At 42.9% G+C, this 17,060-nt stretch overlaps 2 protein-coding genes across 2 annotated transcripts; both read left to right on the top strand.

Moving 5' to 3' along the window:
* The first annotated feature begins 2,712 nt into the window (after positions 1 to 2,712).
* LOC117514901 lies at positions 2,713 to 5,843 on the top strand. Its single transcript, XM_034175472.1, has 5 exons — positions 2,713 to 2,992; positions 3,134 to 3,204; positions 5,244 to 5,382; positions 5,462 to 5,599; positions 5,679 to 5,843. The coding sequence occupies exons 1-5, from the start codon at positions 2,750 to 2,752 to the stop codon at positions 5,841 to 5,843; spliced, it is 756 nt and encodes a 251-aa protein (XP_034031363.1). The 5' UTR covers positions 2,713 to 2,749.
* Positions 5,844 to 10,503: 4,660 nt separating this feature from the next.
* LOC117514900 lies at positions 10,504 to 16,694 on the top strand. Its single transcript, XM_034175471.1, has 7 exons — positions 10,504 to 10,566; positions 10,879 to 11,108; positions 11,209 to 11,458; positions 11,616 to 11,718; positions 11,829 to 11,868; positions 11,941 to 12,016; positions 16,575 to 16,694. The coding sequence occupies exons 1-7, from the start codon at positions 10,504 to 10,506 to the stop codon at positions 16,692 to 16,694; spliced, it is 882 nt and encodes a 293-aa protein (XP_034031362.1).
* Positions 16,695 to 17,060: the final 366 nt, after the last annotated feature.

Genomic DNA, 17,060 nt, shown 5'->3' with positions numbered 1-17,060 from the left:
ATATAAAGTTATTAAAAATTAATAGTTAAAGTATAGAGTTAGTGTTGCTTTTCTTCATTTGTGAGTTTCAGTATGTTAAATCTACAGCAAGTAATGAGTGATTGTACATGAAATACAAGGAGACAGAAGCATCACAACTTTGGCATGTTGGTTCACCAGTCATGAAACAGAGAAAACCTTTGATAAAAAGATGTAGGAATATCATATTGAGCCACCATGTGCCTTAATTATTGTAAGAATGTGGATACAAAAAATAAATCAGTCAAACCATTTATCAAATTAGGTATGTTCACTTTTGTTTTATGTTCAATTTAAATTAAAAAAGTGAACAAATCATTTACTTACTTTCAGAAGTAATGGATCGTAACTTTCAGAAGTAATGCATAGTATATTACTGGCTTTTGTAGCCACAAAGCTTTGGGTAGTAGCATGCAGTATGTCACACCAAGCTGAAGATCAGGAGCATGCTTTCCTGCCTTGACAATGACTGTATCCCCTGACTAACTATATCTCTGATGTAACTGTGTCACAGACGTTGTTTGAACATAGCCAAAGGAAGCCGTGACAAACTTTATTACAGGCTTTAACCACCAACAGGTCTCCTGTCATTGCTGCTCTACTTCTGCATCTGGCTGTGTGCAGTTTTGGGATCATAATTAATAATGTTAAACTGACCATTTTGTTGATGAACAGAAAATTTATTGACTACTGTTTTGATAATCAGTTACACAGTTAAATCATTTATTAAGTGAAAATGCCTTTCAAATTTATATTAATATGTTAATCAGTAAATGATAAATAGATTAATTAAAAATAACCAACAGTTGAATCAATCTGAGGACCCTCAGAGAGTGTATACCTCCTAATGTCCATCAGTCCTCTGTGTAGTCTGCCCTTATTTGTGTGAGTGCTGTTTTGCCAAAGTACAAGAAATAAGTCCTATATAGTAGGGAGGGGTGTTATTTCAAAAAATTTGGAAATCTATAAATGTTTGCATGGAATATGGAAATATACACGGAATAAACCATAACAGGATAAATTTTAGGTCATTTGGTTCCAAAAACTCATATGGACGGAGCGTTTGAAATTTTCAAGTAACGCATGTGTCATATATGTGCTGTTGACGTAGAAAACCACTTTGTTGCTTATAATTAGTTCATTGTGGCCATGTCATTCTTTACATGTGATGATTATACTCAACTGATGTTCCTGAAATAAAAACTACATAGATTTTGTTTGTTACAATTGATCATAACGTACAACCTAAAAACAGATTGGTTGAAACAACCAAAGATTGGTTGAAATGTGTCCAATCCAACCAATCTCTTTGTAGAGTGTATGTACTGAAATTAGTTTTTTTTTTGTCAATTACTCTTAAAAAACACCAGATAGGCTTATTGTTACTATAGAAGTTGAATATAAACGTGGGGTCAAGCAACATTTGGAGCCAAATTTCAAGTCTCTAGGTGCAGCGGTTTTCAAGATATGACATTTTCGTCTATATTTTTGGTGATTTTTGAACCCGATGTCTTCACTGACTCCGTCCATATGGGTTTTTGGAACCAAATGACCCAAAATTGATCCTGCTGTGGTTTATTTCTTTGTATATTTACATATTCCATGCAAACATTTATAGATTTCCAAATTTTTTGGAATAACACCCTTCCCTATAGGCCCTGAGGTGATTTGGTGTCAGAACATATCCCCGGATTCCGGAGCATGAAGCAGATGTGAGTTTATGACTCTTCCTGGTCTGGACGGCACTTGGATGCAGGTTACTTTCCAGTACAACCCAAGTCCCCGTAGCCCAGCACCTTATGCCACTGACTGACCTGCTCTGTTTATGCAAATCCAGAACTTGGAAATCAGTGGGACAGAATATAAAAATATTCATTTGAAATTGTTTGTAACCACACGTGGTCAAAAACACGACCTTGACCCAATTTATATCGACACCAAATATTAATGAAATCTGTTCACGCATTTTGTTTTGTGTTTTTTGTTTTTTAACAGTAGATATTCCACTAAAAGACAGAGGGACAAATTGAGATTAAAACATGAACTCACTGGTAAATATAAAAATGGAAATGGGATTCTTAACTGTCAGACAAATGTTAAGACATTATGTCTTGGTCTGAGTTCTAAAGTTATATCAAAGTGGATACAAACAAATGCCTGGAGCACTCTGTCATTAATATCTGAGGCATGTTAAAACTCATCAAGCATGCGCTGGAGATGTCAAGGATCCAACAATAGCCTCATGCACTGAGCTGTCACCTTTGTGCAAAAAATCCACCTCTGTCACGATGGAAGAAATGTGAGGAGATGAAGACTGCCAACAAAAGGAAGTGACGCTGTGGAAGCAGAGAAACAATCCAACACTTTTAGACCTTCACACAGAAGTTTACAGACAAATCCTGTGGACATGTGGGACACCAATCCTGCTTTACAGCTCAGGTAAAACTCAGTAAGTTCTTCCTTTTAAATCAAGACTTTCAAAGTGCTATTATTTTTATATTTTGTATTTTTCCTTCCTTCTCAGTCCTCAGCATGGTGTCGCACAGCAACTATGTCTGGATTGGGACATATTTCCAAAATCAGTACAAGGTGAGAGGAGAAAGCAGTTTTAGACACATTGTTGCTTTTATTTGGTCTTGTAAGTGAGTTAGAGATAAATCCCAGATTTAAAAGCTATATGTTTCTCAGCTCATCTGGCAGCTCAATCTGTGACAGACAGAATGGTCCAGGCATGTGGAGATGGCAGTCCCTGTCTCATTTCACCCCTGAAGGTTCTCCACCATCCTTCCCAACATCCCATGAAACTGAATTCTGGATTACTTTGGAGAACAGCAGAACTAGACCAGCTAAGCTGGTGCTATGGCCGCAGGAGGCTCACGCATGTCTAGACAGTCAAATGGATCAACTGAAGTCCAGAAACACACTTCTACACTGCAGCAGCACCCCTGTACTGCTGCTGGACACCAAACACACAGTGAGTGAGTGTAGAGGGTAAAAATAAATGTCTGTGACAATTAATATTGTTGAATTTTCTGATTTTCTGGGTGTCTTGGAGGCATGTTTGCTTGTTTTGTAGCACACATTAAGATCTTACCTTGCACTCTGTGTTGCACAGAACACATTTTCATGGGACAAGGCTGCAGCTGAATGTAAAGAGAATCAGCAACATGAAGACCTCTGTGAGAAGTAAGTCAGACACACATAGGGCCCTATCTTGACAATCTATGGTGTACAGCACAAAGCACATTGTGCAATGCATTTGGGGCATGTCTAACTACATCTTGCTATTTATACAGTGCATAATCTGACCACAAATTATGGCACAAAGGGAATATATTTAGTCACTAAATTAGTCATGGGCATTTTTGGAGTATGTGTCAGGTGTTAGTGCATTGCTATATACTGTGTAAAGTAAATTTGGAAGTGAGTGGTGTTCTGGCAAAGAAATGATTCTGCAAGCAAAGCTTCAGTATGCATACAGGGACAGTAGTCATCCACCAGTTACTTGCAGTAAAACATTTCACAACCTCATTCCTGGAACACCTCTTCCTTGTCCTCCAAACAGTTAGTCTCCCCATCTTTGCTGCACCTGGACACTGTGGCACATCTTTATACTCTCTTCATGCCAATGCAGAGAAGAATAAAACACAATAAAAATGTTGTGTAAACTAGAGTTATTAAAGCTTTCCATTCATTTATTTGATTTTGTTTTCACTTCAGTTTTGTTGTAATACAATTTGCTAATTTGAAACCCTTTGTGTACAAGCAGAGTGTGCAAGTGTTGTGAACCTACCTGTGTAAGAAGAAGTAAGTCATATAGAGGCCCTGAGGTCCATTGGTACCAATGCTTGTCCTTGGATACCATAGTGTGAAATGGATGACAGTCTTGGAATAGGTTACTTCTCCAGCCAAGGGCAACACCCTTTTACAGCAGAGTGGACTGTCCAAGGAATAGCACAGAAGGCAGGCTGGAGGACACACCTGGACTCAAACCCTGGTCTATATAAAGTATTGGTAGTCCAACTCCTATCCCACAGTTCTACCTGTGACGCTGCATAGCATATCTAAATAATTTGCTGTGTTAATAACAGAAAAACTCTGTGTTCCACTTTACACCAGGTTTTTGATAGTCTACAGCCCAAATGTTTTCTGCTACCCCACTATTAAAGCATGGATGCCATGCCAACTACACCTCATTTTCAGACCAAACACACCCATGGTACATGAATAAGTGCAATTATACTTGTTTACACAACGTGGATGCTGGGCATAAAAAATAACAAGTGCATTGATTGTACACCACCAAAGACATCTGAGCTGTGCACCGCTTTGTGCCAGGTTTGTTGTGAAAGTGTTGTGACACGGACCCACAACAGGGGGCGTTAATGAACGGACAATGGATAAGCCAAAAGTAACAATTTAATGTTGTGAATCGCACAACGACGTACAGACAATAACAATATGGTGACTGTCAATCATACACCAGGTGACGTGTGGGCAGGCTCGACGATAGAAGACGCCTGGCGAGAGAAGAGCCGGATCCCACACAGCTTCCACCGCCAACGGAGCTGAAGAACACCGGAGCTGAAGAACACCGGAGCCGCCAAGCCCTGCGCCCCAGGTGGCCGCTGTCTTCAGCAGTCAGACCCGGTACTGCTGGCAGAGAACAGAGACAGTCCTGATGAGTGTGAGGTCGCACACTCAGTAATCCCACAGTCTGTACACAATGAGGAGGGAGAACCTCCACCTCCAATCACACACTCGTGCAGCTCCTGTCTAACCACTTATCTGGTTGGAGTGTGAAGCGAAGCCGTCGCTGATCACACCAAACACCAATCCCACAGATAAGGAAACCACAGGAAAATGGCTGCAAAGAAGTTCAGATTATTACTCAATGTTTTAAGTCAGCAGAGAAAATTACCTGAATGGTAGCTGATTTCTCAGCGAGGAGGTGGAGTCACAGTCCGGCACTTATGGAGATGGTGATGAGTTGACTGAGTGACAGCTGGTGCTGATGAAGAGTGACAGCTGTCACTCCCAGTGGCTCCAGCGCCCTCTCGTGCTTGAAGCCCGCACTCCAAGCAGGGCGCCATCTGGTGGTGATGGGCCAGCAGTACCTCCTCTTCAGCGGCCCACACAACAAGGTTGAAGATACGGCTCATAAAAACAAAATCTGGATGTTATTAAAACAGACTGAAGTTTGTCATGTGAAATTTACCAACAAGGGTCCGTCAGCTGGAGAAAGACATGATAGACATGAAGTCAACTTTGGGAGGAAGTGATGTCCAACCTGTTCTGACTGAAAGTTCTCCAAATCCGCTGTGCAGAACATCACCAGAGAGTGGAGAAAACTTTAAAAGACAGGTATACATCTTTGTGGATCATGAGCAAATGGAGATGTGTTCTGACCGATTCTGAATTTTGCATATTTTTGACTCGTTAGAATCTGAAGGCTGACACAGACTTGTCCAAGCTGAGAGAAGCTCTGACAGAAATCGAGACATGTGCCAAAACACAAGAAGAGAGAAAAAGCAGGCGACTCCAAACATCCTCAGATGCTGGGCAAAAAGCTCAGTCTGAAGTGAATTCTTTTTATTAGAACATCAAACTTTCATTGCAGTGTCTGTTTCATTTTTTCCATATTGTGTGTTTCCATATAGGGGAAGAGGAACAAGTTGAATCAAGTAGAGGAAATCAACCAGAGATTTAGCCAAACTTTACAAAATCACTCTGTGGTGCAAGAACAGCTACTGGAGACCAAGAAGATGAGTCAAAACTGCCTGGTCAGTTTCTTATCTCCGACTCAGTATTTCATTAGGATATAAAAAAGGAAACTGTTTGTTTCATTTGGGAAAATTGTTCACAATTCTTAGGAAAAAGCCACCTCATTGTCGACTCAAGTGGTTCAGCTGGAGAACAACGTGAAAGAATTGAAGGCAAAACTGTTCATGACTTTGTCTGACAGAGAACAGCTGATCCAGGTCTTATTTTGAAGATGAGCTCAACTGCAATGACTGGAACACTGAAAATAAAGAGCAATCATTAAATTATTTTTGTATGTTTACACAGGAGAAGGCAGCTTTGCACCAGAAGGTTGATATGTTGACGCTGCAGTTGGGGAGCGCGAACCGTACCCCTCCAATGCATGAGTGTAAAGACAACCACAAAACTGTCCAAATGATGGAAGAAACATCTTTGAGAGAGGTGGGAATCTCTGCCGTTGGTGCCTTTGTTAGTTTTATTTACAACTGCAAATCAGAAAAAGTTGGGATGGGATGGAAAAAGCAAAGGATCATCTTCAAAATTCAGTGGAGTCTTCCATGCCCTAATATCTATCCAGTAAGTCCCTTCGGCTGCTCCTTGTGTGCACTCAGGGTCACACAGCAAATCCAAGGTGGATCTGCATGTTGAATTGGCACAGGTTTTACACCGGATACCCTTCCTGACGCAACTCCATATTACATGGAGAAATGTGGCAGGTGTGGGACTTGAACTGGGAACCTTCCGTACTGAAACCAAGTGCATTAACCACTTGGCCACCACCCCTGCTGCCCTAATATCTATCTGTGGTGCAAATTTGTTGAGAATCTGTGAAGTAGTTTTGACATAATCCTTCAAAGCCTATATAAAGTGAAATGTTGATCCAGAATCTGGATTTGGATCACCTCCAAAATTCAGTGGAGTCTTCCATAGCCTAATATCTATCTGTGGTACAAATTTCTAGAGAATCCATCAAGTACTTTTGATGTAATGTTTCTGTGTAGGCTCTCAGTTGGTCGCAAAGTTCAAAGCCTATATAAAGTGAAATCTTGATCCAGAATCCAGATCTTAATCAACTCCAAAATTCAGTGGAGTCTTCCATGGCCTAATATCTATCTTTGATGAAACTTTCATCAAATTTGGTGAGAATCCATCAAGTAGTTTTGACGTAATCCTTCAAAGCCTATATAAAGTGAATCTTGATCCAGAAACTGCATCTGGATCACCTCCAAAATTTAACAGAGTCTTCCATGGCCTAATATCTATCTTTGATGAAACCTTCATCAAAATTCATCCAGTAGTCTTAACATAATCCTGCTAACAGACTGACAAATAAATAAATAAACAAACGCTGATGATTTTATTACATCCTTGGTGGATGTAAGGTGAAGACAGGTTGGAGGTTCAGTGAGTGTCTGACAGGGTGATGAGTGTGAAGTTGGAAATTGAAGGAGTGATGATGAATATCATCAGTGCATATGGCCCACAGGTAGGTTGTGAGACAAATGAGAGAGAACATTTCTGGAGTGAGTTAGATGAGGTGGTGGAGCATGTGTCCAAGCATGAAAGGACTTCAATGGGCATGTTGGCGAAAGGAACAGAGGTGATGAGGAAGTAATGGGTAGATATGGTATCAAGGACACGAGTGTCGAAGGGCAGATGGTAATCGATTTTGCAAAAAGGATGGAAATGGCTGTGGTGAATACCTACAACCCCTGGCAAAAATTATGGAATCACCGGCCTCGGAGGATGTTCATTCAGTTGTTTAATTTTGTAGAAAAAAGCAGATCACAGACATGACACAAAACTAAAGTCATTTCAAATGGCAACTTTCTGGCTTTAAGAAACACTATAAGAAATCAAGAAAAAAAGATTGTGGCAGTCAGTAACAGTTACTTTTTTAGACCAAGCACAGGAAAAAAATATGGAATCACTCAATTCTGAGGAAAAAATTATGGAATCACCCTGTAAATTTTCATCCCCAAAACTAACACCTGCATCATATCAGATCTGCTCGTTAGTCTGCATCTAAAAAGGAGTGAACACACCTTGGAGAGCTGTTGCACCAAGTGGACTGACATGAATCATGGCTCCAACACGAGAGATGTCAATTGAAACAAAGGAGAGGATTATCAAACTCTTAAAAGAGAGTAAATCATCACACAATGTTGCAAAAGATGTTGGTTGTTCACAGTCAGCTGTGTCTAAACTCTGGACCAAATACAAACAACATAGGAAGGTTGTTAAAGGCTAACATACTGGTAGACCAAGGAAGACATCAAAGCGTCAAGACAGAAAACTTAAAGCAATATGTCTCAAAAATCGAAAAATGTACAACAAAACAATTGAGGAACGAATGGGAGGAAATTGGAGTCAACGTCTGTGACTGAACTGTAAGAAACCGCCTAAAGGAAATGGGATTTACATACAGAAAAGCTAAACAAAAGGCATCATTAACACCTAAACATAAAAAAACAAGGTTACAATGGGCTAAGGAAAAACAATTGTGGACTGTGGATGACTGGATGAAAGTCATATTCAGTGATGAATCTCGAATCTGCATTGGGCAAGGTGATGATGCTGGAACTTTTGTTTGGTGCCTTTCCAATGAGATTTATAAAGATGACTGCCTGAAGAGAACATGTAAATTTCCACAGTCATTGATGATATGGGGCTGCATGTCAGGTAAAGGCACTGGGGAGATGGCTGTCATTACATCATCAATAAATGCACAAGTTTATGTTGATATTTTGGACAATTGAAAGGATGTTTGGGGATGATGAAATCATTTTTCAAGATGATAATGCATCTAGCCATAGAGCAAAAACTGCAAAAACATTCCTTGCAAAAAGACACATAGGGTCAATGTCATGGCATAGGGTCAATGTCAATGAGCAGATCTGATTTGATGCAGGTGTTAATTTGGGGGATGAAAATTTATAGGGTGATTCCATAATTTTTTCCTCAGAATTGAGTGATTCCATATTTTTTTCCTCTGCTTGGTCTAAAAAAGTAACCGTTACTGACTGCCACAATCTTTTTTTCTTGATTTCGTATAGTGTTTCTTAAAGCCAGAAAGTTGCCATTTGAAATGACTTTAGTTTTGTGTCATGTCTGTGATATGCTTTTTTTCTACAAAATTAAACAACTGAATGAACATCCTCTGAGGTCGGTGATTCCATAATTTTTGCCAGGGGTTGTACTTTAAGAAAAGGGAGGAGCACAGAGTGACCTATAAGAGCAGAGGAAGGTGCACACAGGTGGATTACATTCTTTCTAGGAGAAGCAAGCTAAAAGAAATTGGAGACTGTAAGGTGTTGGCAGGAGAGAGTGTAGCCAGACAGCATCGGATGGTGGTTTGTCGGATGACTTTAGAGGTGAAGAAGAAGAGAGTGAGATCTCAACAAAGTATCAGATGGTGGCAGATGAAGAAGGAAGAGTGTTGTGAGAAATTCAGTGAACAGGTAAGAGAGGCACTGGATAGAGGGGAAGTAGTTTTGGACAGTTGGAAAAGTACTGCAGATGTGGTGAGGGAGACAGAAAGGTACTGGGTGTGACATCTGGACAGTGGAACAAAGACAGAGACTTGGTGGTGGAACGATGATGTCCAGGAAAGCATAAGGAGGAAGAGGTTGGTGAAAAGGAATTGGGATAGATGGAGAGATGAAGAAAGTAGACAGGAGTACAAGGAAATATGACATAAGGCAAAGATAATTGGTAAAAGCTAAGGAAAAGGACTTATATCAATTGGCCAGACAAAGGGACAGAGCTGGAAAGCATGTGCAGCAGGTTAGGGTGGTAAAAGATGTAGATGGTAATGTGCTGACAATCGAGGAGAGCGTGTTGAGAAGGTGCAGGGTATATTTTGAGGAGCTGATGAATGAAGAAAATGGGAGAGAGAAAAGGTTGTATGATGTGGAGAGAGTAAATCAGGAAGTCCAAGAGATGAAGGATGAAGTTGGGGCTACTATGAAGAGGATGAAGAGTGGAAAGGCAGTTGATCCAGATGACATTCCAGTGGAGGCATGGAAATGTCTCGGAGAGATGGCAGTGGAGTTTCTAACCAGAATGTTTAATAAAATTTTGGAAAGTGAGAGGATACCTGAGGAATGAGATGAAGTGTGATGGTTCCTATTTTTAAGAACAAGAGTGATGTGCAGAGCTGCAGTAAATACAGAGGCATAAAGTTGATCAGCCACAGCATGAAGTTATGGGAAAGAGTAGTAGAAGCTAAACAGGTGAAGATCTGTGAGCAGCAATATGGTTTCATGCCAAGAAAGGGCACTACAGATGCAATGTTTGCTATGAAAGTAATGATAGAGAAGTACAGACCAGGCCAGAAGGAGTTACATTGTGTGTTTTTGGATTTGGAGAAAGTTTATGACAGGGTGCCAAGAGAAGAGTTGTGGTATTGTATGAAGAAGTCTGTAGTGGTAGAGAAAAATGTGAGGGTGGTGCAGGACATGTACAAAAACAGTGTGATGTGCAGTAGGAATGACAGATTCATTCAAGGTGGAGGTGGGATGGACTGCATTTACAGTAAGGCAAATAAGAGGGACATATCAGAGGGACAGCCCAGGTGGGACGGTTTGGAGACAAAGTCAGAGAGGCGAGATTAAGATTATTTGAACATGTGCAGAGGAGGGACCCAGGGTATATAGGGAGAAGGATGCTGAAGATGGAGCCACCAGGTAGGAGGAGAACAGGGAGGACAAGAGGAGGTTTATGGATGTGCTGAGGGAGGACATGCAGCTGGTTGGTGTGCCAGAGGCAGTGAAAGAGGACAGTGTGAGATAGAAAGGATTGATCTGCTGTGGCGACCCCTAACAGGAGCAGCCGACAAAAGAAGTTGCAGGTTTTCAATACAGGAATTGATGTATATTAACAAATGAAATGAAGTTGACCACACAAAACATGAACTCTCTTAGGTTCCTACTATCTGGAATGAAACAGAAGTCAAATTAAATCTAAGAATTACTGCTCTTTATTTTTTTATTTTCCATATAGTCCCAACTTTTTCTGATTTTGAGTTGTGCACAAGCAAAGTGTCAGTATCGCAGTTTTCTTCATCTAATCATGCCTGTTGTGTCTGTTATCCAGGTACATGAAAAGCACACATGTGATCTTGAAATGATCAACCACAAACAGGAAGTATCACAATCTCAGCTACACAAACCAACAACAGACAAGGTTATCAATTCCAATCACATCACACGTCTGGAGGCAGAGCGCAACCAGCTGATCCGGGAAAAACAGGAGCTGCTGGATAAAATCAAGGAAGGTGCAAATGAAAAGCAAACAGAAATGAAGGGAACATTCCAAGACTTCAGGTAATATTGTGAAAAAAAATATTCTTCTGTGAGAATGAGATTATCTGATATCAGCAAACTATAATCTCCCTTTTTTGGAATCATCCAGTTGGTTTTCCAGGGAAAGTCTAGATTTAGATTTAGAAAAACAAAAGCTGCAGGATCATTCCAAGTGTTTGGAATCTAAGGTTCAAGAGCAGGAGGCGAAGCTGCAGGTGGAAGAGTATCAGAAACGGGATGCATCAAGAGTCCAGAGAATTGAAGAATTAAAAGCTCTAGCCTCACACTGGATGAAGAAAAGGCAAAAAGTGGCTATGACCTACAGTCCACACAAAAGGAGCTGGAAGACCTCAAACAGGACAAGTCTGGGAGTAAAGTAAGATGATCCACCATTCCCTTTGTGTTAGTCCTGAGAGGATATCTGTGAAAGATGTTTGAACACATCGTTCCGGATCAGAGTCCTGAGATGATCTAAGGTTTGAGGAAGGCACAGATGCAAACGTGATAACTACACATGTTTCTACACAGACAAGAGACTCTCTGCTGATGAGTGACACTGATGCATGCAGAGAAGACCTGGAGAAGAGCAGGAGTCTGGTGCTGCTCCACAAATTTAACAATGAAGATGAAGGTGAATGCACAGCACTTCGATCTTTGTTCTCTGTCAGCACTTGCAAGGCAACGTTGTTCTCATATTGAAGCAGAAGGGGGCATCAAATTCATGTAACCTTGTATTTGTAGGTGGTGAAGCTACACAAACCCAAGAAGACCAACAAACAGAGTAAGTTGTTTGTGATTTTGTCTTATAAAGTTTGCCCACTTTTCATATTAACCGTTATCTGCTCAGCTTCAGAACGTCATCACAGATGGGTTTGTCTTCTTTTTGGGAACGACCATCAGACTCCACAGCTTCAAATAAAACTCCGCAGGTAACCGTCCTCTTCCTCTCACTTTAACCAAAATTTGGGCTTATTTTGCCAAAACTACTTAATATAAAGAAAGAAAAAGTGTGCATGGTATTATTATTATTATTATTATTATTATTATTATTGTTATGTGTCGGACGCAGCCCGGAGAACCGACCAGCGTTTGAAGGACCCAGTATAAAATAAGCAGAGCACGGTACAAAGGATAACAGAGTTTAATGAACATAACAGTGCTCGGTCTGGCGTGGTGGTTTTGCGGTGCGCTCCCAGCAGCGCTAACGGTCCGGAGCCAGAACCAATTCGGACCCCGCCGACACCCCCCAGGTGGCCGCGACAAACCGAGTCTGTGAAAGAAGGAATCATTATGTGAGTCCACACTCAACACACAGAGAGAACGCTCAAAGGTGCACAAACAGCAAACACTTCCTGGCTTAATTACTAATCAGCTTCCCACCCTGCAGGCATGGAACACCCAGTTCACAAAACTCCACTGCAGTGGAAGCTGATTACACGACCAACATACAGCTCAATATAATAAGGTGTGAGGGACACCACATTTACTGACTGTATAAATGTTAGTCACAAAATCTAACGTACCTCAGGAAGTGTGCTGACGAGCGTGAGACCTCACCCCCTCCTCTTTCACAGACCATGCATCAAACCTGGACGTTCTCTGCATCCACTGATGATGAGATGGCTCTTGAGACGACGATCTCACCCGTCTGGTCACAAGGTCGAGTCTCTGGCAAATACACACTGTGTACTCCAGTCTTAAATGCCACCATGTTCCAATCCATGTAGATGCACCACAGCTGTGAGTCCTGACGAGCCACAGGTGATCAGCCTCAGGTGATCAGGGTGAGGTCCTGATAAACTCAGCTACACAGCCACTCAGTCCCAAATGCAAGCCACCTGGAAGGAAAAACAAAAGACAGGACAAAAGACAGAAACAAAAAGGCAGCCAGGCCCCCCCAGCCATACAACAGTACCCCACCCTCACGGGAAGCCTCCCGGCGACCACACAAACCTGGCCCAGGAGAAACACCCCCCTCCAGGGACCATGGCTGGAAACCGTATCCGCATTCATCTTCCAACAGAATCTTCATCTAACAGAACGGTTGATGTCTTCTCCTCTGGCTGCATCTTTGCCCTTGTTTCTATCAGTCAATTAGCACAGGTGTGGCCAGGAGTTCTTGAACCTGTGCGGTCAGCCTTTGTCCAACCATGTTCAGTCTGATTAGTCATAAAACAAAAAAGACAAACACAAACAACCAAACCACCCCCCCCTCCCAGAGGACCGTCCCATCAAACCCCGGGAAGGGGAGAAAAGAAAAACAACCCAAACTTAAGCTTGCAAATAACAATGCTAACACCCCCCCCCCCTCCCCGGAGGACCGTTCCATCAAACCCCGGGGAAGGGGAGAAAAGAAAAACAACCCAAACTTAAGCTTGCAAATAAAAATGCTAACACCCCCCCCCTCCACCTCCCCAGAGGACTGTTCCATCAAACCCCGGGGAAGGGGAGAAAAGAAAAACAACCCAAACTTAAGCTAACAAATAAAAACACTAACACCCCCCCCCCCCCCCTAACGACATGTAGGGACCAACACCCCCCAGAGGACATCCCGCCAGCTCCAGGAGTAATAACCACAGCCGAGGTCCCTCTGGGATCCAATGTCACCCACGGGGACTCCCAGCGCCTCCCAGAGGACCATTCCATCAACCCCAGGAGATGCCTCCCCTCATGACCAACGGACCCAGCCCCGGCCGTCTATGGCTAGATGGACCCACAGCCCTTTCCCCCCCAGAGGACACCACAGTCAAACCCTGAGGGCGGAAAAACAAAAGGAGAAAAAAAACATACAAACAAAACAACCCCAACCCCACCCCCTTGGCGCAGTGGAAACTGGAAGCACGTCCAGTGTCACCAACCGTGACTATACCCCAGAAGCCAACCGGGAGGAGTGGATCAGCGGTTATGGCAGACGGCACAAAACGGCGCCACTCCTCCGACTTCTAAACCAGCCACCAGCTGCGGGTATATCCCACTGCCCCAAACCTCAGCCACGCCGATGGCAGACGGCTCAAAGGCGCGCTGAAGCCGGAGGTGGAACAGGGAATCAACAAACAAACAAAAAAAACAACAACAACACCCCGAACCCCCCAGGTGCAGAGGTTACCTGGGAAACGCCCAGCATAACCAAACTGCACCACTCCAGCGACGCCGACATGTACGGCACACCCGGCTGGAATCAGAGGAGGAGAGAGGGCATAACAAAAAACAACCCAATTACCACCCCATCACCCCCCAGGGGACCGTCCCATCAAACCCTGGGGAGGTGAAACTAAAAATAATAAAAAGAAAGACTAACAGACTAACATAAAGTTGCTTGGGTCCTGTTTCGTTGCTCCAAACAGGCTGCAGGGTCACAACCCCAGACACTAATAGTGGAAAAAAAAAATCCCCCACAAAAACCAACTCAAAAAGCACCCACACAAAATGAACTAACACAAAACAAATAAGTGATTTATACCGTCAAGCTCAAACAAATGGAACACACCTGTTCCAACTTAAGAGCTTGACGGTAATGTGACTCAGTCACCAACAGAGGGAGCCAGAGTGCTAAAAATGAAAAACCCCCTTTGGTGACAGAAAACAAACGAGCTGCTTTTCTGTGCGCAGCTGTGTGCAACACACAACCAAAAATGTGATTCAACTAAATAACACCGGAGCTGACACAACAGACGCAGTAGCTATCATTACCCAGGGAAACGGGGCTACGACTGTAACACAGGAAGCACCGCAACCCGTGCCACAGAGCTCCGCCGTGCGCGTTCACCCATTACAGACCCACTCCTGCAGCTCCCGTTTAAGCCTCTTATCCGGTCGAAGTGTGACGCGAAGCCGTCGCCAGTCACACTCCACCATGACCCACGGATAAGGCACAAACACAGGAACACGGCTGCATGAGCGCTCAAATCAGTATTCAGTAATGGGTTCTCCAACGCGCACCATCCGGGCGGAGAGCACCCGCAACTGATCCGGATAACTTCTGAACGTCTGCTGCCGCCTTCCCGGCGCATTACCGTCTCTGCTACCGCTGGGTCCGCGATGTTTGGCCAGAGACTACTGTTATGTGTCGGACGCAGCCCGGAGAACCGACCAGCGTTTGAAGGACCCAGTATAAAATAAGCAGAGCACGGTACAAAAGATAACAGAGTTTAATGAACATAACAGTGCTGTGAAAAAAGTGCGCGGTCTGGCGTGGTGGTTTTGCGGTGCGCTCCCAGCAGCGCTAACCCCAAGGACCCCGCCGACACCCCCCAGGTGGCCGCGACAAATCGAGTCTGTGAAAGAAGGAATCATTATGTGAGTCCACACTCAACACACAGAGAGAACGCTCAAAGGTGCACAAACAGCAAACACTTCCTGGCTTAATTACTAATCAGCTTCCCACCCTGCAAGCATGGAACACCCAGTTCACAAAACTCCACTGCAGTGGAAGCTGATTACACGACCAACATACAGCTCAATATAATAAGGTGTGAGGGACACCACATTACTGACTGTATAAATGTTAGTCACAAAATCTAACGTACCTCAGGAAGTGTGCTGACGAGCGTGAGACCTCACCCCCTCCTCTTTCACAGACCATGCATCAAACCTGGACGTTCTCTGCATCCACTGATGATGAGATGGCTCCCGAGACGACGATCTCACCCGTCTGGTCACAAGGTCAAGTCTCTGGCAAATACACACTGTGTACTCCAGTCTTAAATGCCACCATGTTCCAATCCATGTAGATGCACCACAGCTGTGAGTCCTGACGAGCTGCAGGTGATCAGCCTCAGGTGATCAGGGTGAGGTCCTGATAAACTCAGCTACACAGCCACTCAGTCCCAAATGCAAGCCACCTGGAAGGAAAAACAAAAGACAGGACAAAAGACAGAAACAAAAAGGCAGCCAGGCCCCCCCAGCCATACAACAATTATTTCCATCCATTTATTATTACAATAACTATATACAGTGGAAAGAAAAAGTATGTGAACCCTTGAGCTATTACATATTTAAATGTTAGAATGACTTCAAATTAAAATAAATAAAAATCAGGCTTCTGTCTCTGAAATTTTTTGAAATGATGCCCTTTAAAGACACAGTGAAAACTAATCACATACAACATGACAAATTATATAAAAATACAAAAGCTAAAATGTTGGGTGGCATAAGTAATTATACCCTTTACTGTAAGGCATGGAACTCATTACTTTTACAACCACTTTTCTTCAGATAAGTCAGGGGATGGAAACATGAACATTCCCAAGTCACTGAATGTGTGGTGGACTTCATTTATATCAATTATTAAGAAATGCAAACAGTATGGTACTCTACAGTAAATCTGTCTGGAGGAGGACTCTGCAAGAAGGTGACTAACGGTAGAAGATACCAAGACACCCATCACAACACTGACAAAGTTAATGGGTTCTGTGGCTGCGATTGGAGAAGTTGTGCATAGTGTAAGTTTTGTATTTTGCATCGCCATTCACACTTTGTGCTCCCCAGAATGCACTGGAAAGGAGATGCTGGTGGCAGGGATCAGGTCTGATGCCAGTCTTTGAAGAGGATGAGGAGGAAGACGACGAGGGCACTAAAGTATCAGAAGACATGGGGCATGGTGTCTAAAAGCCCGTTCACAAGTTGTCAATATTTCATTTACAGTTGGTGGAGATCTAATAGGTCTGTCATCCTTTAAAAACATGTTTTCACCTCACTGTCAGAAAAAGAGCTAAATGATTAAAACAGAAATAAAACACCAAAAAGGTCCTCTGCATGTCTGAGTTGATACTAAAATATCTAATAACGGATATATTAGCAGCTGCACCTAATTTTGTTAATGACATAATCTTATCAGACAGATTATATCATGACATTAACAGAACTCCACCTGACGTTCATTAGAACTGGATACACCCGCATATGTGAAGCCGGCACTGATCCCAGCCTTTACTTTAATTAAAGTGCATACGGGAGGGTGGGGGGGGTGCACCC

Source organism: Thalassophryne amazonica, chromosome 8, assembly GCF_902500255.1.
Source record: "Thalassophryne amazonica chromosome 8, fThaAma1.1, whole genome shotgun sequence".
NCBI classification, from domain to species: domain Eukaryota; kingdom Metazoa; phylum Chordata; class Actinopteri; order Batrachoidiformes; family Batrachoididae; genus Thalassophryne; species Thalassophryne amazonica.
Note: the sequence above shows the minus strand (reverse complement) of the source record. Positions and strands in the feature narration are given on the sequence as shown.